The 21804-nt window shown below is 37.9% G+C and overlaps 1 protein-coding gene across 7 annotated transcripts in view; it reads right to left on the bottom strand.

Moving 5' to 3' along the window:
* The window catches only part of ESRP1 (epithelial splicing regulatory protein 1), a 65320-nt gene that overhangs the window by 25637 nt on the left and 17879 nt on the right, over window positions 1-21804 (bottom strand). For 4 of the 7 annotated variants that reach the window (XM_019822898.3, XM_019822896.3, XM_019822899.3 and 1 more), the window contains exons 5-13: window positions 20360-20458; window positions 20168-20222; window positions 18614-18724; window positions 18371-18503; window positions 18234-18276; window positions 15773-16074; window positions 12206-12424; window positions 9799-9997; window positions 5625-5793 (exon numbers count right to left, since the gene is read on the bottom strand). In XM_019822898.3, the coding sequence (XP_019678457.1) occupies window positions 5625-5793; window positions 9799-9997; window positions 12206-12424; window positions 15773-16074; window positions 18234-18276; window positions 18371-18503; window positions 18614-18724; window positions 20168-20222; window positions 20360-20458 (1330 nt within the window). The remainder of the gene's footprint in view (window positions 1-5624; window positions 5794-9798; window positions 9998-12205; window positions 12425-15772; window positions 16075-18233; window positions 18277-18370; window positions 18504-18613; window positions 18725-20167; window positions 20223-20359; window positions 20459-21804) is intronic. The other 3 variants (XM_045049811.1, XM_045049812.1, XM_006943310.4) reach the window with 3 other exon arrangements.

Below are 21804 nucleotides of genomic sequence, written 5' to 3'. Positions count from 1 at the left end.
TTGTGGGTTTGAGCCCTGCGTCGGGCTCTGTGCTGACAGCTTGGAGCCTGGAGCCTGCTTCGGACTCTGTGTGTCTCTCTCTCTGCCCCTCCCCTGCTCATGCTCTGTCTCTGTCTCAAAAATAAATATAAACATTAAAAAAAAATTAAAAGAAAAAAAAGAAAGAAAATACTGGGGCCAAGATGCCTACCACATCAGAACACTCATAATACACACTCTGTTGAAAACAAGCCTCATAATACCCTTCCTCATTTACTAATTACAAACTACTAAACATTGGTAACACAAATTAATGTCATCAGATGACATTCAAAATCAAGGTAGTCATAGTGTGACAATATTCTTAATTTGAAGACTTGCCAGATTTCTCTTGAAAAGAGAAATCAAAGCATTGTGTAGTCTGTTAGAGAAATAGGTTAAGTGAAAAGATTCACGAAATACATTCTCCCCTCTGATGAGTTACAACACATTAACCTAGGAAATATTCCCTTGCCAAAATTATTGCACAACCTTTGTAACAACATTCATCAACACCACAGTGTTACAAAGACCATGTATTCAGAAGTGACTCTTTGAATTCCAGCAAGGGTGAAGTCTGGAGTCAATTTTCATGTAGGAAATTTTTGATCTGACTTGACTTTTTCATCTGAAATCAATAATCTCAAGGTTAATTTTCAGCACTGTTTATGAATTTTGTATGGCAGTTGCCCATACTCTGATTACTACACCTGGGCTCTTCTTAAAGACTAGAAGATAAATGTTACTACTGGGAGAAACTAGGTAGGGTGTATAGGAGATCTCCCTACTATTTATTACAATTGCATGTGAATTAAATTATACTTCTCTCAAAAGCTAAGTTTGAAAATATGAAATATAGGCATCTCCCAGAGGCTTGGTTTTTTTTTTTTTTTTTTTTTTTTTGGTTCAAATGCAAAGAATTCCAGAATAGAATACGATAATGCTGTACAACAAACAGTGCAGAATGCCTCAATATTACTAAATCTACATTGCTTAGGTAGAAATAAGCTGATTGTATAACAAATGGTTATCCCAGGAAAGAAATAATCTCTACCACCCCCAATCTTTCACATGGGCATGCAAATGAAGCACACTCATGAATAAAATAAAATATCCCTTGTCCTCTTTCTTGGTCCAAGGAATATGTTACTTTTTTAGTGTCCTACAAAAGGTGAGGTGATGCATACAAAGACATTTATGTTAATCTGGCTTTTCTTAAATTAGATGGCATTGAGTTAAGAAGCAGATTTTTCACCGGTGCTACAGCTTTGATGCAAAGGAGAATGTGCTTTTCCTAGAAAACTGAAAGATCAGAATAAAAGGTGGGACTTCATGCAACTGGAGAGGAAAAGGTGTGATCTAACAGAGTTTTGAGTGGTAAACAGGGTGGGCATGAACATATTGGGCTTTCTAACTTCTTTGTACCCTTGGCCAAGCTCTAGGATACTAAGGAACTGGAATGGTCTTCCAAAAAGAGGGGAATTGGGGGTGCCTGGGTGGCTCAGTAGGTTAAGTGTTAGACTCTTGATCTCAGCTCAAGTCATGATCTCACTGTTTGGTTCATGAGAGCGAACCAGGCGTGGGGCTCTGCACTGACAGTGTGGAGCCTGCTTGGGATTCTCTCTCTCCCCTCTCTCTGTCCTCCCCTGTGTGCTCGCTCACATTCTCTCTCTCAAAATAAACAAACTTAAAAAAAAGGAGAAAGAATGTCCATAAACAGAAAATAAAAACCACATATGCTTTTATTTCACTTACTCTTCATGGTGTTATTGTCACAGCCACACATTTAAACTGCCAAAAACTTATTTAGTATTAAATTGTCCATGGGGCGTCTGGATGGCTCATTTGGTTAAATGTCTGACTTCAGCTCAGGTCATGATCTCGAGGTTCGTGAGTTTGAGTTTGTGTCTGCTGTCAGCACAAAGCCCGCCTCGGATCCTGTGTCTCCCTCTTTCTCGGCCCCTCCCCAGCTCAAGCGTGGGCACGCTCACACTCTCTCTCAAAAATAAACATTAAATAAACAAACAAACAATTCATGTTTTCTCCTTAAATTGTTCCTCAAGAAGCCCAAATCCTTATGATAAAAGATGCCATATCTCAGAGCAGTAACCACTGGAGAGTTTATCTTCAAATTTTTAAAGAGAGCAAGTTAGAGACAAAATAAAGACAAATGCTCTTGAGCTGAAGGAGACCACTGACAGCACTGACTTTGAACAGGGTTACATACATACTCCGTCAGCTGCTCTATACCAGAAAGAGTCCAGGTTTTGTTAATGTTCCCAACAGATATCACACAGAGGTACTAAGTAATAGTTTGCTCAGTTAAATTGAAAGTCAAAAACAGTTAAAACCAGGGTGCCTGGCTGGCTCAGTCAGTAGAGCATGCAACTCTTGTTCTCATGGTCATAAGTTCGAGGCCCATGTCAGGGGCAGAGAATAGTCAAAATAAAATAAAATAAAAATAAAAATAATAATAAAATCTTAAACAGTTAAAACCAATCACTTCTTTTTGAGGGACATGCTTTAAAAAATCTGCAAAATACTTGGCATCTTAAACTCTTAAAGTAATGAACACATTAAATTAATTTCAAGTCAAACTGACATATTTTATAAAAAAGTAGGGAATTTAAAAATCTTTAAAAAGAGACACAAACTCCAACACTTCTGATTAATATCCTTTTTTAGCCTCACATGTGCTCTCTTAAGACTTCCTCCATTTATCAGGGAATATGGTCAAAATATACGTGAAAACTTACACAGCAATTTTTCAATAGCCTCAAATGCTTTATAGTCATGTCAGATTAGAGTTTAGTGGTATTATTCCAAAACTGTGAACTATTTTATAGTTTTTTGGAATTCATTTTTAAAAATTATTCTACATTTTGCAGTATAAATAAGAGGACATTCCCATGTTTCAACACCTTGTTTATGTGGGCAATTTCATTACAATTAGGGAAATGTCAATGAAAATAATGAAATATATTAGGGGTTATTTGAAAGTATTAATTTAAATTTAATACACATGATCTTTGATTAAAAATTTCATTTCTGTGAAATTGTCCTACAGAAATAGATGTACTTAAAGATCAATACAAACTTTAATAGAGAACAAATTTTTTTTAATTTTTTTTTTTTTTTTTTTTGAGAGAGAGTACAAGCAGTGAAGGGCAGCGAGGAAGGGGGACAAGGATCTGAAGCAGGATCTATGCTGATAGCAGCGAGCCCAATATGGGGCGTGAACTCACGAACTGTGAAATCATGACCTGAGTCAAAGTCAGATGCTCAACTGATTGAGCCACCGAGGTGCCCTGAGAAAAAAATTTTTAGAGGTCTAAAAATAAAGGAATTGTTAAATTCTCATGTATTTTCACCCTTGTGACATCATGCAGAAGTTTAAACCTCTCATGGCAGGTTTAAAAAAAAAAAAAAAAAAGGAAAGAAACAGGTGCCTGAGTTGCTCAGTCGGTTGACTGTACTGTCTCTTGATATTCGCTCAGGTCATGATCCCAGGGTTGTGGGATCAAGCCCCCCAATCAGGCTCTGTCTCCCTCTCTCTCCTTCTGCTCCCCTTCCCCACTCTCTCTCCCCAAAATAAAAAAGGAACAAATGAGCAGTACATGTTAAGTATGCCACACTATTTAGAAATGCAAACATATGTGTGTATTCTCAAACCAATAAGAGTGATTGCTTCTGGACTTAGAGGTTTATAAAATGGGAGTCTACTTTTACTCACCATATTTCTATACTCTTAGACCTAGCAAGAGGACCTTACCAACTTCAAAACTACTAGAAAAAAATTAACCTACAGGCAAGGGCATGAAATTACAGGAGCTATCAAGCCATAAAGGTCAGTTCCTCCTGCCTTTGGGGTTTCCATTCAAGACTTAAGTTCCCATCTTACCACGATAGCTAGCTATTTCTAAGGGATTCCTTCTTTTCATAGGATCCAGCTTACAAGTCAACAGTGGAATCGAATACTCTGCAAATGTATTCTAGAGGTGAGAAATAGCACCCAAAGGAACAATGCTTTTTCACTCCTGACATTCTGATGGTGTAGACAAAGATCTTTCTTATAACCAGGACCCACTACTAGCCAAGTGATTGTCACAGGGTCCAGAGAAGGTGACAGACTGGGACTCGGCTGGGCACCTGTCACAGTACTCAACCATGAACAATCATTCATGCTTCTGAGCTTCTTCAAACCTTCAAAAGATGGCCAACTGACTATTATTGCTTCCTCCCTATTCTTCCCCAGTAGAATAAAGAATAGCTGTGGGGCACCTGGGTGGCTCAGTCGGGTGAACGTCTGACTCTTGATTTTTGGCTCAGGTCATGACCCTGGGGTTATGGGATGGAGCCCCATGGTGGGATCTGAACTGAGCATGGTTCTCCTTAAGTCTCTATTTCTCCTTCTCTGTCAATCCCCCTCTGCCCCTCTCCCCTGTTCATGTGCTCTCTTAAAGAAAGAAAGAAAAGAACATGTAGAATAACATTAGTTAATATTTTTAAAATGCCTAATTAAGTAACAAATGTAATGAACTGTGGTTACAAGCTTCACTGCTAGAGATTCTACAGTTTCTGCTCCATTCTCAAAAACTAGATGGAGAAGGAAGAAAACTACAATGTGACATGGCAACTATGGGGATCGGATAGGTTACTTCCAGATCACTTATCAAAAAACTTCACTTACATATTGGTGGACGTACTCAAAACATGCAGTCAAATAGCTTGGGAAGGAAAAATAAGGCTTGGGATAAGCTAAAAATTTTTGAGCAACATTGCTTGCACCAAAGTAAAATTTTATTCTAATAACGTGAACCGGTTACTGGCTAAACAGTTTTTTTGAAAAGAAAATTTAACAAAATTTTGAGATGTCATTATACATCCAAGTTAGATTCACAAGCAGTCAGACGTGAAAGGGACTTCAAAAACTTGGTCAATCTTATCATATTTTAAGAACCAGAAAACTTAAGTGACTTGCCCCAGTTAGAATAAGAGCTGAGACTAAATCTTAGGTCTCCTAACTTCCAGACCAACAGCTTTCTCTGATTATACCTCCTGCCTTCCAGAAATTGAACAGAACTCAAAAGAATGAACTGGATTAAAACTATGTTGATTCCAAGAAAAGTACTGACGAATCTCATCTTGGACTTGTTAGTACTGGTTTGGGGTGTGGGTGGGGCGAACAAAATACAAGTTCTGTAAAATTTAAAAGTTTTTATTTATTATGGGCCAACATATGAATTGATGCTACTTAAAAATATAATTGTTCTTATGGATTTTCCTGTTTTAAAATCCAGTTACATGATATTGCCACGCTGTTGCGATACTTACAGTGCTACTTACTTATGGTCCTAAGACAGGAGCAGGAAACAAAGGAAATTTGTCTCCGTGAGTAACCTAAAGATCCTGCTGTCAATACGTGGTGAAAAAATAAACTTATTTTGGTCTCGAAACAACCTCTGTGGTCAGAGAGATAGGACAGAGGCTGCTGCCCGCCATCCTAACCTTCAATGGCAGACAATATTCTTTTGTGAACCCAGGCACTGGCCATCAAAGGAGTCCTTTGTTTCTGTCCTTCGCTTCCACTTCCACCCGAGCCTCACCTGGGGTAGTACGCAGTGTAGTTCATGAAGAGCTGGGTGCCCGCCGGATAGTATGCCGTGGAGGGCTGTAGTGCTCGTGGATTCAAAAGCACAGAGGGCTGATAAATGGCAGCTTCGGTAGGAATAACCGCTGCAGGAGCTGGAAATGTGTAGGAGGGAGGAGACAGGCCTAAATAAGCAAAGAGAGAGACTTTAAGACCCATTTGTCACAACTGACACATATGCTAACACTAAAGCCATAAGGTCAGCGTTCCACACATCCATACATTTTGAAGAGACTAGCTCTTTGTCATCCCAAGCAGCTTTTTTGTTTTATTATTGCATAGATTTAATATTTTCTGAATTCTTTATACCAACGTGAACTTTCTCAAATGTGTAATCTTCTACAAATCTACAAAAACATTTTTAAGGTTGGTAATTTTTTGGTGAATCTTCAACTCATCAATCGTTGAATCCTGATCCTTCATACAAAATTTGATTAAAATGTCCAAATAACTTCCTTTTGATTACACAGATAACACCTAAAAATAATCTCAAAACCCGAATACCTGGAAATTGGGAGAAACCAATTAGCAAGTGAACTTTTACGTCTTTTCAACCATTTCATGACGTGATTTTTTTAAATGTTTGTCTATTTTTGAAAGAGAGAGAGAGAGAAAGAGAGAAAGAGAGAAAGAGAGAAAGAGAGAAAGAAAGAAAGCGAGCAGGGGAGGGGCAGATAGAGAGGGAGACACAGAATCCGAAGCAGGCTCCAGGCTCTGAGCTGTCAGCACAGAAGCTGACATGGGGCTTGAACCCACAAACCAGGAGATCATGACCCGAGCCCAAGTCAGATGCTTAACCGGCTGAGTCACCCAGGCACCCCTGATTTTTATTTTCTACTCTTGAGTGCCAGTTACTACAAACTAACCCTTTGAGGAAACAAACACAGGACTCATATCTAGTATAACTTCAAATTAAAAGCTGGGTTGTTGTTGCCCTTTTAAGAGCTATGCTGTTCTTTCATCTTATTAACTACTCTGTAGTAAGCATGAGATGCAAATTGTTATGATAAAAACAACTTAACCAGTTCCATGCATTATGCCCAAGCATAGATGACACCAGAGTGAATGGACCTAAGAGTAGATTAACTGCATTATTTCCACTTAAACAAAACCCAGAAGGTGGGATTTGAAGCTAATCTAACTTTTTGGACCTGTTTTTAAAAAACAGACAACAGAGGTGCCTGGGTGGCTCAGCTGGTTGAGCATCTGACTCTTGATTTTGGGTCAGGTCATGATCCCAGGGTCCTGGGATGGAGCCCCACATCAGGGTCTGTGCTGAGTAAGGAGTCTACTTAAGATTTTCTCTCTCTCTCACTCACTCACTCTCCCCCTCTGTCCCTCTCCTCTGTTCACGCATGCTCTCTCTAAAATAATAATTAAGTGGGGGAGAGGGGAAAGTGGGTGACGGGCATTGAGGAGGACACCTGTTGGGATGAGCACTGGGTGTTGTATGGAAACCAATTTGACAATAAATCATATTTAATATAAAAAAATAATAATTAAAAAAAAGAACAAAAGACCACATGTAACCTGAAAAACAACTCTCAAGAAATATATGTTCAAGGCTTCCAAGCATCAGCTGATAAAAAGCTCAGTTTAAACAGAAAACAGATGAAATTCTATTAACTTCCAGTTATTCAACATCTTCCAGGCCCCATAACCCTTTTAAATCAGACTCATTACTAGACAGTGGCTTTATCAAGCGGGATGAATATAACTATCCAGGCCATCTGCACCCGACAGAAGAGATAACTGAGGGGTGGCCTGAATTTGGAATTCCTGACTTTAATTTCTATACCAGGAACTACCTAATATAGTTTGTAAATAACAGAGGCCCAAGGGATACCTTTTCACAGGAAAATCTCTATTGTCTTATGCTTTTCTTAAAAGTTTCTACACGTGTATGGTGATGAGTAAGAGTCTGAGTGGGGGTACATAAACCAAAGACCAACATATCGATCTCCTATTCAACTTTTAGGTATCTCCTTCATAATTCAACAAAAACTGTGATGCATGTTTGGTCCTTAATGTACATAAATTTTAAAATTATAATTCCTGGCCTTCAAGACTCCACAAAAGGGCAAACAGAACAAATTGAGGCACTAAGTCATACAGAAAATTATAAAGCTTATGCCTATATCTTGCTTTTGAACTATCAAGCAATTCATTATGTGACAATATAAAGAAAGGCAGAAATTTTTGATAACAAAACAGATTAGGCTGCCCAGATTTGGATTTTCCTCAATTGAAAAGAGCTATTCTTATACCCCTAAGAGAAAATCAGATGTATACATTCATAGATTAGAAAAGTGGAATTCACCTTCCAATGTTCAACTTTTTGCAAAAGTTAAAATTTCAATGAACAAATTAATGTTTTAAACTTTAAACCACTGAGACTGTAGCAGCATTTCTTTCCACATTGAACAAGAAACTCCTCAGTGGGGAATTTCCAATCACTATTTTAACTTCTTTAGTCATTGAGAGTAGATAAAAAATATATTCAATTTCCCTAAGTTTTTTGGTTGCTGTAAAAATAGGAAATCACCTAGAGTTGGCAGGGAAAAAAAACTCCAGAACAGGCATAATATTACAATGTATTGATTAGAATTCTTTTATTTTTTATTTTTATTTTTTAAATGAGTATGTCTTCCACTTGTAAGTAGTTAATTTGGGTTAAAATTTTTGAAGAATATTAAAATACATGGAAATCTATTTTTACAAAAAAAATTTAAATTTTTTCTATTATTTTAGGACTTGTAGGAGGAAAGGGGGAAAAATGAAGTCTTAAGAAGAAAGTCTGTATTGACCAGTTTTCTACTAGGAAGAGAGAAGTAAAAGGATACCACAGCAGAATAATTTGGGTTATACATCACGAAGAAATTCCCTTATCTCACAATGTTTGATAACATTATCACTAAAGGAAATTGAAAGCTACTGATATTATCAGTGGTTTATGGACAGGATACATAGGACTAAGATTACTTTAAGATACTGCTTAAATCCAATCATAAGTTTTCAAAACTTGATAGCCATTAGTCATCAACTCCTATTCACCAACAGCAAGCAGCAGGTAAATGGAATATTAGCATTTAGGAAGTCCAAGGGGGAAAAAAGGATTAAGCCCCACCGAATCTTCTATGAAAAATACTTTATCAAATAGTTTCATTGGTAAAGATACTCTATTAGAAAGCCATGTCTTAACACTCCTCATTTTCTTGGGATCAAGCACATAATCCAGTTTGCTTTCTCAGTCATCTTTGAACTACATTCCAAGTGCTACATTCTTTGAACATACCCAGTATGACTCCTAACAAGGTATGTCTTATTCAAAAGTGAAAACTGTGTCAAAAAGATTCAGGTTTTAACATAAGATCCCCAAATGTCCCTCACTATCCAGAACATGGTTTCCAGACTAAAGGGCTTATTCCTCTCAAACAGGATTCCAGATGGCTTGCACCCAGGTGCCAATGAGCAAGAGCATGGCTTGAAATTAAGCACTGATCCTGCGATCCAATGGAAACTTTGGCTAATTTATTTACGCATTTATGTGTGTGTATATATATATATATAAAAGTGTGTGTGTATATATACATATATACATATATATATATATATATATTTTTTTTTTTACTAACTCACTCATTACAGATATCTTGGAAAGCAAGAGAAATGCTCCCCAGATTGTCCTTTGCAAAGACATACTTAATGCTCAAAAAATTAAAAATGCAAAATGGGCATCAATCACCCTAAAAAAAAAAAGCAGAAGGAAAAGAAAAAGGATCCAGCCATATTTATTTTACCTTTAAATGCGTATTAAAATATCTACATAGCCAGGTTGCCTCTCAGAGTCAGTGCTTATCTTGAGCACACTAAGCTTCAGAAATCAAGTGCTTATCACTGGAAAAGCAAGAATATAATTTGAAAGGAGGTATTCGTAGCATCTCTAATTATGGGTGTCCACAACCAAGGTCTTAAATGATTACCAGATACTACCGATTTCAGATGGGAAAGCCTTATGTAACCATCTCACCTGCCTTAGAAAGAACCAGGGGCACAGAAAGTTATGAAAGCAGCTTAAGCACCTACCAGCATATAGCGTAGAATAGCGCCAAGACCCAAGAAAAACTTACATGGTAACTTACATGGCGGTGGGGATAAGCCATTTCGATTTAAAGTGCCCCCCATTAACACAAAGTTCATCTCCTCAGCTGAACACTGAAAGACTTCAACATATCTGTCCTTCATGGTTTTTTTATGACACTTCTGTGCAGCCATAAATGCTCTGTCCGCAGACTTCATCTGGATAAAGGCATCTCCTGATGGGCGGCCCTGAGCGTGTGGGGGAAGAATAAAAACAAAAGGAGACTGTCTCCTTCAACAAGGAAATGGTTGCTTACAAAACATGCAAAGTGACAATCACCCATAGTACAGACGTTTTAGCCACAAAATCTGGGTGACAAGTGTTGTCTACTGAAATCTGATTCGCATTTCATCACCTAATCACCAGAATGGCCCACAAAACCTTGGAAACAGTTTTGAGGGCTTGTAGCTAAAAGTGATCCTTTCTTATTTCTATTAGTTAGTATCAGATTTACAGGGTTTTGAAAGGGTCTCCTTGTAACTGTGGTTTCAAAGTATAGGATTGTACGTTGGGTTTTGCATTTCTGAAAAACCTGATTAAATCTTATTTGATTGAGAAAAGCTAGGAATAGAACCAGTATAAGAGCTTTATGTATCCTTCTACAAGAAGCTGACTAAATCAGTGTTCTCTTTTGGCTCTCAGTTGTCTATCATTGACCTGCAACATCCCTTTCCCTTCTCCCTGAAGCCTAGGTGGTGACGTGGGCTTAGGAATAGAGAAGGGGGATAAGGAAACGGGAGATGCAAAGCACCGTGGGGGTTGGTGAAAGCTGTACTAAAAGTCTTGCATGGGAGCCCTTCATTCATCTCTTCCCTGGCACCTCCATCTTAAACCTTGGTCAGACAGGTGTTTATAGACACTTCCTCTATTACTAATAGCTTGCTAAAAATCCTGTTTAAAACCACACTAGATTTCTGTTTCACAGAACCAGAACACCTTGGCTTTATTTAACATGGACATTTTGTGGGGGAGAAAAAGACACAATCAGTTTTTAAGATTCCTTTTTTATGGATTTCTTTAAAAATCTCTAAGGGACTATGTAGTGCAAATTATAACCATGCAAGTTACCATAAGAGTTACCATACCAGGGAAATTAGGGATACCATGGAAACCCAGTCCAAGATGGAAACCTAACATCTTTGAGGCAGCTAAAAGCTTGTCCATCATTAAAGAAGCATTTCCCCCAAGTGCAATCATAATAGGTCATGTGGGTCAATAAGAGACAAATAGGTCTACTGTGGTTAATCAAAGAATTATAATAGCCCCTAGGTTATTAGAAATGGTGCTCGAAGAGAAACAAAATAATCCCCTGGTGATGCTGAATTGTGGGGAGGTTTTATTTAAAACGACTCCCCCCAGTGAAGCATGCTGAGGGTGTGTAAGATAAAAAGTTGCGTAGCTTAATATTGACATACGAGTAAGAATGAGCATGTGCTGGTGTGGAAACCCAAGCCAGAGGCTCAGGATGTTTTCTGATTCCTCATCCCCAGAGGGATGTACTTTCCAGTGGGACAATATTATGGTTATGAATGTGACCAAATCTCCACATGAGAAGAGAAAGCCAGAGACTAGCAATTTAGAAAAATGTTGGAACTTCCAATACAAATCTAGATTTAAACCATAATACTAAGAAAACATTTTCAAAAATTCAACTTTGCTTTTAATAGAGTTCCAAAATTTTAATTAGAATTGCTTGGCTTAGGGGTTTTTAGAAATTTTGTCCTGCTTATAATAGCACACAATGCTGGTAAATTATTCAGCAACAAATAGGACTAATTTTATTTAACCAAAAATCAAAGGACACCAAGCCAGGAACCACTGCTAATATACTCATAAGTATACTTGTATACAGTTAGAATTTGGTTCCACTTTGATGGAGACTTCTCACAATTCATTAATACATTTGAGCACCTGTTATGATCACATACTGTTCCAGGTGGTACAGATACAAATCCTTACTAACTTCGCATTTTACTAAATGTCATTTGAGGTCATACATATAAAATAAGCCATTTCTAAACAGTCTATAAATATAAAATACTCTGATGCACAGACATGATCGTTGGTTTATATACAGTCTATAATCGCTTTCACACTACAACAGCAGAGCTCAGAAAAATGTTGTATTAGACTAATAATGTATTTGTCTCCTTCCTGAGGCAAATAATTTGACCGATATAAATAATGATGGAATCAGAGCTGAATTTAAATTACCAGGCTAATGATAGCATTCTTTCTGGAGTCCATTTTAAAGACCTCCTCCATTTACAGTTAAATCTTTCCTTAAAGACTTACTACACAGCTGATGAACATTTGTACTTTTTTTCTTTTTTTACTGGAAGAGAGCCTTTGATCATAAAAATAAGCAAGTCAGCGTTCGAAAGTAACTTTCTTACCTGGTGATTCAATACCATGTGAACCCCATGAGTTCGAATATCTGTGGAAAACTCCCCCAGAAAGTCCAGGATGTCCTCAATTGTAGCCGCATAGGGAAGACCTCGAAGGCGTATACAGTCTCTAACATTTGTAGGGGGCACAAATTGCTGAGGTAGTACTGGAATAATGGGAGGGGTTGGAAGTGGAATAAGAGGGGCCGAAGAGAATCGATTCAGCACCTATACTCAAAGCAAAAGAGAAGTGATTTAGAGCCTTACTCTTCCAACGTGGTCTGCAAACCAGCACCAGCAGCGCTGTGGAGTCTGTTAGAAATGTGTCTCCTCAGCTCCAACCCAGACCTCGTAAATATGAACCTGCATTTTAACAAGATCCCCAGGTAATTCATAAGCATATTAAAGTTTGAGAAGCACTTATGGAGAAAGGGATCCATGCTTTTCAGCTGGGAAAGCATGATCCCTACTTTTGTCAGATGCCTGCTGAGGCATGTGCCACACACAATACAACACGCTTAGATTAAGGACTTGTCTACTGGACAAGTACATCACTGTCTCAGGACACATATCCTGAAAGTATACAGTTTTTTTTTTTTAACTTTTTTTTTTTAAGTTTATTTATTTTTGAGACAGAGAGAGACAGAGCATGAACGGGGGAGGGGCAGAGAGAGAGGGAGACACAGAATCGGAAACAGGCTCCAGGCTTTGAGCCATCAGCCCAGAGCCCGACGCGGGGCTCGAACTCACGGACTGCAAGATCGTGACCTGAGCTGAAGTCGGACGCTTAACCGACTGAGCCACCCAGGCGCCCCGAAAGTATACTGCTTTTATAAAAACCAGACATATTGCTAAATGTGGACAGTTGTAGCCATCTATTAGATTTCATTTCACCAGGCACAGTGTTTCCCTTAATACTGTTATCACATTCTACCTCCAAACTCAAGCAAGAGAATGACATAATAAAGGAACCACAGGTCAAACAATGACTCTGGATTATATAACGCCACATTTATAATAACATATAAAGCCCGAAACAGAATAACTGGTAATGTAAAAATGAAAGAAAAAAATCATTTGGTGACCATCAAAATAATCAGTTGTCATGTGAATTTGTGATAGTAGTAAGACTATCTTTGTTTTTTTTTTTGATGTTTATTTTTGAGAGAGAGTGTGTGCGAGTGAGAGCAAGCAGGGGTGGGGAAGGAGAGAGGTGGACAGAGGATCTGAAGCAGGCTCTGCGTGGACAGCAGTGAGCCCGATGCAGGACTTGAACTCATGAACTGCGAGATCATTACCTGAGCCAAAGTCAGATGCTCAACTGACTGAGCCACTCAGGTGCCCTTTGACTATCTTTTAAAGTCATGGAATTCAGCTATCTTGACAATGAATGAGAGGTCAGGTATATTTAGGAGAAAGGATTACTGCCAGGCAAAACCTTATTGTAAGGTTCTGGTCTACTTTTGTTTTAGTTTAGAACATGCCTACTTGTTTATAATACTAGAAGGTCCTTGTGCAACAATGTGTGACATCCCTAGGTTTTCTGAACTTACTACGGTAGCCTTCATCATCCTATAAACTGGAAATATAGAATCAAAACCCTCCCCCAAAAATTGTCCTGATTTTCTCACTCACACCCTGTCTGGTTGCTATCTAAGAGGTGACAAAAATAAATACAAACACAGCCAAATAAACTTTAAAGAGACAGCAAGATTTAAAAAGAAAAAATAAAATAAAAAGAAATTATACAAATAATCTAGACATAGAGCAAACATTACAGGATGAACATGAAATAAATATAGTTGTAGACAAACTCAGGACAGGACATGGTCAGGCACCTTCCAATAACTGCCAAATAGGAGGTGAGCAAATAGTTATTGAATGAAATGATTACTTGCATGAGTAATGAGAAGATGACAGTGCAGAGCATATGATTACTTCAGCATTTCTTAAATAAGTCAGTAGGATGGGGTTAGAGAGGAAGCTCATCTATAACCAAAACCACATTAAAGTCATACAGAGGCAGCATACTCTATACCCAAACCAATCAACATACAGTAGCCAAGGCCCTGGAGTAGTCTGTTCTAGGCCAAGATTTCCATAAAACTTTTCTTCCAATTAAAGATCTAAAGTCTCATTTTCACCTCCTCTGGTTTGGCACTGATGAATGTAATATGTGAAGCCTCAAGCACATTTAGCATATTTTAGAAATTCAGAGTTTATGATTCTAATTTTCAACAAGGTACAGAATTACTTAAAGTAGAAGTATGTTCATAGATTAGGGTTCAAGAACAGGAGGACATCAGGATGCAGAACTAGCTCAGAATGTCACCTCTGTTCACTGTAGGTATAAAAACATGTTGGTATTCTACCAGGTGAAACGTTCTTTTCAACTTTGGGCAATGATGTCAAACCATAATACACAATGGGCTTTGCAGAAAAAAGCTAGACAAAATCATTTTATGAACTCATAGAAATAATAGTGGAGTCAGGGTCCTAATTGCTTGTAAAGAGGACAAAAATGAATCATTAAAGTGACTCTGTTCTACTATGGGACCCAAGTAAAAGTTGGAAGAGCCACGTGTGAGGCAGTCCACATGATCTCAGATACAAGGAAAAATGAACAGACCCTTGAAGACCATTCAGCTGGTAAGTCAAGAATAGTCAAAATGCTTGAAACCCTGCAGATGGCTTCATGTCTGGACCATGTGGGGCAAACGATTGTCCCATTTGTGCCTCAAAAACAACTCTGAATTCTGGAAGGCAATAACAGGACAAAAGGGCACTTCATGCTGTCACCAGCAGTATGGAACTGAGTAAGCCTTTTGGGAAATAAATTTGGTAAGTTATTAAAAACATTAAAAGCTCACACCATCCAGTTCTAAAGAAATCAACCGAAAGTTGAGTTTTATAAGCATGTTTATATAGAAATTTCTTATAGGAGAAAAAAACCCCAAACTAAATGTACAATGGGTTCTCTAAATAAATCATGTACCTTTGAGACATATCAAAAATGGAACTTTTTAGACATGGGTAAACTTCCAAGATATGGAAGTTTTTTTTTTTTTCTTTTTTTATTGGTAAGAGACTTTTTGTTTTTTTTAAGCTTATTTATTTTGAGACAGAGAGGGAGAGCACACGTGTGAGCGGGGGAAGGGCAGAGAGAGAGGGAGAGAGAATCCCAAGCAGGCTCTGACTTGTCAGCACAGAGCCTGACTTGGGGGGCTAAATTCCATGGACTGGAAGATCATGACCTGAGCCAAAATTCAGAGTTGGACACTTAACCAACTGAGCCACTCAGACTCCTCAAGATATGTAGGTTTTAAACATAGGTTTTAAACAGAATATAAAGTATATCTACAGCAGTATTCCAATTATATAAAAACATAGTATTTTTCCTATGCATATAGAAAATAACAGTGGTTATCTTTTAATCATGGAATGAAAAATTTTTAAAATGCACTTACACTTTCTATATTTCTCAAGTTTTATTTTAGCACAATAAATAATGTAGTCTTGTTCTTGGAAATAAATAATAAATCACACTAAGCACCAAAATGTTCTTAAAAAACCAACCTGCTGGACTTCAGCTGCTGTGCTTCTGAAGAGTTCAATGTATCTTTTACCCAACAAGTCCTTATGCTTCCTCAATGCATTCTGTGCATATTCCTCACAGGCAAAGAGAACAAAAGCATCCCCTGTTGGCCTACCATCTGGGTAGGTAACGAAAAGGATGCCTTCCTTCCCCCCAGTGATGGGGCAATGCTGTCCAAAGAAGGCCACCACTTCATCAGCTGTGGCCGTGAAAGGGAGCCCCCGCATGCGGACAATGACTTGATTTTCCTTGGAGAGAAATTGGGCTACCTCATTGGACGTACCTAGGGAACACAAATACCAGGAAACATGGGGAGAAATGGTTAAGACATCAACTTTACCAAATGTAAAATGGCAAAATTCTTGGCAATGTCTTGAGTTTTTAATTAAAATTCACACTCCCACTGAATTCATGACAACATCCCAGGAATCAGAATTCTCTTCCCACAAGTTTGAAACTTTTCCCCTACCATTTTCATAAAATACCTGTTAACTTAGGAAGGTGGCCAGACAGTTAAATCATGCACCAACCACTGTATTCTTCTCACAGAGAGGCAGCAAGTCATTGTGATAGGTAAGGGCACAGGTCAGGGAGCTAGAATGTCTGGGCCCAATCTTGACTTTGCCATTTACTAGGTTATGACTTTAGTCAAGTTTAACCTCTATCTTTTAGTATCCTCATCTAAAAGTGGAGGTAAAATTACCTTCTTCATAAATTATGGTAATTAAATAAGTTACTATACATGAAGCACTTTGGTGACTTTTGTTATTATTTTCCTGACTGTGTTTTATTAAGAAAGTTTCAAAAATAATCAAGGGGAGTATAATGAACATACATGGCAGCTAATTTCAAGATTTATCAACATTCTGCCTGACATAAAGCATTTTGTACAATATTGCCACGTAGCAAATATTCAAATGCACATCTACCACCAACATGGAGCTTTAATTCACAAGCCCTAGAACAAGAGTCACATGCTTTACTGGCTGAGCCAGCCAGGTGCCCCAGGAACAGTTTCCTTTAAGAGCAAACTATCATACTACCTACAAGCCATGAAATCCCAGGCATGAACGTATTAGTTAACTTTGCTTCTTCAATTTACATTATTAGCTATCATGGAACCTCAGAGCCATAGCAACTCCAAATGTATTTTATCACCAACCAGTATCAAACATCACTTTGGGATTCTGGAAGCACTATTAAATTTGAAGCTCTGAATTTGGAAGCCTTCATTTGTCTAAAGGAATAAGTGCCAGAATAGAAATATACCAGCAAATTGAAAACAGGATGTTTTTACTACAAGTTCAACAGTTGCAAGGATTTTAACCAGGGCTATATAATGCAGAGATACAAAAGTTCTCTATATTTAAGTAAAAGTCATCCTAGTATATATTTGGCAATAGAAGATATTCAAAAGCCTCTTAAAAGGTCTACCTACATTCTTTGATTCAGCCATCCTAATTTTAGAGAGGTATCCTAATGAGTGGTATATTCAGAGACACAAAAATATTCACTGCAACATACTTAGCATGAAAAATTGGAAAGAAGCTTTAAATGTCCAACAGGGGTGTTTTTAAAATAATGTATGGTACTTAATATTGTATAGTAATTAACATGTAATATTTAGTTACATGGGAAAATATTTATAATATACTAAAAGGAGAAAGTTACAAAGCTGTATGAACAGAGCAATAGAAACTTACAAAGTAGTTTTATGTATAGAAAAAATCTGTCAGACAAACCATAGTTAACATTTTTTATCCATTACTTACAGCTTTTAAAGTAACAAATCACTTAATAATTAGATAAATATCTGTTCCCACTTCTTTTTGACCATAGTACTGCAAACAAAACACTACATACTCAAACATATTAGAGCAAGAAAAGTACTATGTTTTTGGTCATTGATGAGTTAAGGAAGCTTGAGAGAAAAACCATAAGCAGATATGCAATAATTCCAGGTATTCTGGTGTGGTATTCTGTGATTGTTTCAAAGTAGTTTTCAGACTATTTAATTTCTTTCAAGAACTACTCTCTTCCTTTGTACAAGACTTTACAATGACCCTTTCACCTTTTTATGATACTATTTGTTTTTAAAGGTTTATTTTTAAATGATCTCTACACCCAAGATGGGGCTTGAACTCACAGCCCCAAGATCAAGAGTCACATGGTCTACTGACTGAGCCAGCCAGACTCTCCCATATGTTACTATTGTTAATGGCTATTTAACTACAGTTGGTTGACTCAAGCCTTAGGGTGAGTGTATACATTTAGTCACTGATACCATATGGGTCTTGTTTCCAACTTATAAAAAAAAAAAAAAAAAGTCAATTCCTTTGTTTCTTTAGGCAATAGAAACCATTCATAACCCTACTTATTTATTCTAGTATATAAATAAATTTTAGATTCTTCTTATAGCCACATTATATAAAAAGCACTCACCACCAGCAATTTTAAGAAAATCTTCACCTGTTGCTTTGTAAACCTAAGAAAAGAAAGGGGAATTAAATACAGTTTCTAAGCCTTCCAACATTAATATTCATTCAAGATGCCAAGGATCTCAGATTGTGAGGACGTACCTCAATGTACCGGGTCCCCATGTGATGTTTGTGCCTCTGTAATGCTAGGTCTCTGTGTTCCTCACTTACAAACCTAACCAGAGCTTCTCCGTTCCTTCGACCCTGGGCATTCAGACAAAGTGCTGCACCTCCCCTTTGAAAAGGACAGACAGCAGTGGGGGAAAAACACAGTGAGGAAAAATGATAGAACACCCATTATCCCTTTGGGGTTACTAAACAAAATAGAGATTAAAGAAAACCAACTTGGCAATATTGAGTCCTTTGAAGAATCTTGCAATGTCTTGATCTGAAGACTGCCATGGTAAACCTCTCGCCCGGACTATGGTGTTGTCATCAATAAGTTCCATCTTGCTGCTGTGGGTCAAGCAAAACTTCAGTTTGCATAATTAGCACTAGGGAGTCCAAACTATTCCCTCCCACCATTTTCCTAGTTACACATAAGGTATTGTTTGGTGTTCAGACAGACTTGTAATACTGCCTCATTTATTTCAGAACCTCAAAAATTATCTGGGCACTTCAGGGTGCCTTGGTGGCTCAGTCGGTTAAGCATCCAACTTCAGCTCAGGTCATGATCTCACGGTTGGTGAGTTCGAGCCCCGCGTCAGGCTCTGTGCTGACAGCTCAGCGCCTGGAGCCTGCTTCAGATTCTGTGTCCCCCTCTCTCTGTGCCCCTCCCCTGCTCATGCTCTGTCTCTTTTTGTCTCAAAAATAAATAAAAATATTAAAAACAAATTATCTGGGCACAAAGTATTCTTTAGGTGGTTCACTATAGAAAGGAAAGTGCCAAAGCAGGTCCCACACGGGTAGCTCACTCAACAAACCATCTATCAGTGGAGTTGCTTGCCTGCTTGCCATAAACTCAAAAGGACCTAGGACCAAGTCACAGAAAGCAAAGTTCTCCCGATACCCTGATAGCCAGTAAGTTCCTAGAACCAAGAAGAATACGTTTAAATTTATTATGAGATCCGGCCAGTATACCAGTGGAGTTTAAATCCAGTTTGACAGCAAAAGTTAAGATCTGCATAAAGCTGACAATTAACCCACATCAGGAATGTGTGCATGCAGTCAGAACACTGCCATTAAAATATCTCCCCTATCAAACAGGGGAGCCATCAGAGTGTTTATGGAAATGCATGGGAGTTCCCACACCTTAATGAGTCATTTGCAAATCACCTATTATATATTTTAACACCTTTTGATGTGCTATTCCTCCCATATTCATATTTCTAATAGTCCTAGGACACTTTCAGAATGAGTCACTTTCTCCCCAACTAAATAGGCCTCAAAGTCTCTCACTGGGCAAAGATGTCCAAAGTTTTTGCTCACTTCAGGCAGCAGGCAATCTCAGGGATTCACTGCTGTGATTTACAAACAGTTCTGTCATCAGAATGAGATCCCACCATTTCATACTTCTTGCCAGTTATTTCCTTTGCTTTAAAGTAGAAGTTGATAGAACATACTTAAAATTATCTCCATAAGGGCCTTGTGAACTCTTTTAAAGCCTATGATTTTTCCTTTGGAAGTTCTCTGGTGAGAGGATGAATAGTTCTGAGAGGCTAAAGCAAGAGTCACAGATACAATACCTATGGGTCATAGTGACTAAAGATACAAATATTCCACTTAAGTTTAATGCCAACATCCAAGCTCACTTTAAGATACAACTTTCTTTTATAAATAACATAATATTTCTAACAATGGATAGCCAAAAGGTTTAGTGAAGTTATAAGAAGAGTTAAATATCACAATGTGAATAAAACAAATGAAAAGGCTCAAACTGAATACCACTCTAGTACTTACCAAGTGCCACTTTCAAATTTGTAATTTACTCTCTCTGGATCTGAAAACCTATGATCTAAAAATGAGAAAACAGAAGTCATCATTTTACCTATTAGGAAGACAAAGATATGGCAGGAGATTTAAAAGTATACATGAGGGAAAAATGGCAGGATCAAACTCTACGTCTGCAACTGTTAAAACAGCAATACTTACTATAAGGTTCTGAAATCATTGCTAAAATTATATTCCCCATATCTTCAACTTGAGAGGCTCCATACCGGGAGACTGAACTATTCTTCTCAAAGTTTAAACCTGGGATATTAAGTTAAGGAAACATTTTGAGGAAGTAACATGAGGTTGCTTCTAACCCCAAATTAAACTTACACAGAGCCAAGAAGCCAAGTAAAATACATCTGAGATCAAGAATTATTTGAAATCACAGAATAGATGCTTCCTGTCAGTCTGGACTTCACCAACACTTTTTGGAGTCTCCAATTTCCCTCTTGGGCAAATATATAAAAAAGTGGCCTAATCAATCCTATTCTGAGGCACTACTAGTAATAAAATTTCTATTTATTGAGTAGTAGCAAAGGCATGAATACTAAGCACTTTCGTTTAGTTTCAAACTACCTAGTATACACCAAAGTTAGTAAACCTCTTCATCCTATTACCTTTATAGCACATCCAAGGCAGTGATCATACTGACTTAAAGATATGGTTACATCTAGAGATGCCTGGGTGGCTCAGTCAGTTAAGCATCTAGCTTCAGCTCAGGTCATGATCTCATGGTTCGTGAGTTCGAGCCCTGGGTCCAGCTCTGTGCTGACAGCTCAGAGGTTGGAGCTTGCTTTGGATTCTGTGTCTCCCTCTCTCTTTGCCCCTCCCCCACATGAGCTCTGTTTTTTCTCAAATAAACATTAAAAAAAATTTAAAGATATGGTTACATCTCTCTCACTCTCTCAATAAATAAATAGCCCCCACTCTCTCTCAAATGAATGGATGGATGGGTAGGTAGGTAGGTAGGTAGGTAGGTAGATAGATAGGCAGGTGCCTGGGTGGCTCAGTCAGTTAAGTGTCTGACTCAATTTCAGTTCAGGTCATGTTCTCATGGTTGTGAGATCAAGCTCCACATCAGGCTCTGCATGGGGCATGGAGCCTGCTAGATTCTTTCTCTTTCTCAAAGGAAAAAAAAAAAAAAAAGATAGTTACATCAGTCAAGATCATGAGGCATCAAAAGGCTTTTTAAGGCTGTTTGAAAAAAAAACTTCAGATTAGTGATGACACTATTTCTATGCTACCTTTACTCAGAACTTCCCTACCAGATTTATAGAGCCATATAGTATAGCCTTCTTAGATGGCAGCAAATGCTTGTCCTTTGAGAGTAAATTTGTAAAAAGAATTCAAATACTCAGAGCTAACAAACAATAAATGGCTAATATGCCTCTCAATCAAGTGAATACATGCTTTGAGCAAGCCAGGATACATGGATTTTGAGAAATGCATGGCTTAAGTTGGGTTGGGGAGTGGGACCAGAAGAGATTTACATCAAGTTTTACAAATTTATAATCTCTCTAAAAGAGGCATGTATCTTTGACAAAATGGTTGCTTAAGAAGTCATTAAAATGTTTAATTTTGTTATTTCCAAGTTTCAATACTAC

This window comes from Felis catus, chromosome F2 (assembly GCF_018350175.1).
Source record: "Felis catus isolate Fca126 chromosome F2, F.catus_Fca126_mat1.0, whole genome shotgun sequence".
In the NCBI taxonomy this organism is placed as follows: domain Eukaryota; kingdom Metazoa; phylum Chordata; class Mammalia; order Carnivora; family Felidae; genus Felis; species Felis catus.
The sequence above is the reverse complement of the archived record's forward strand: the minus strand, read 5'-3'. Positions and strand labels throughout refer to the sequence as shown.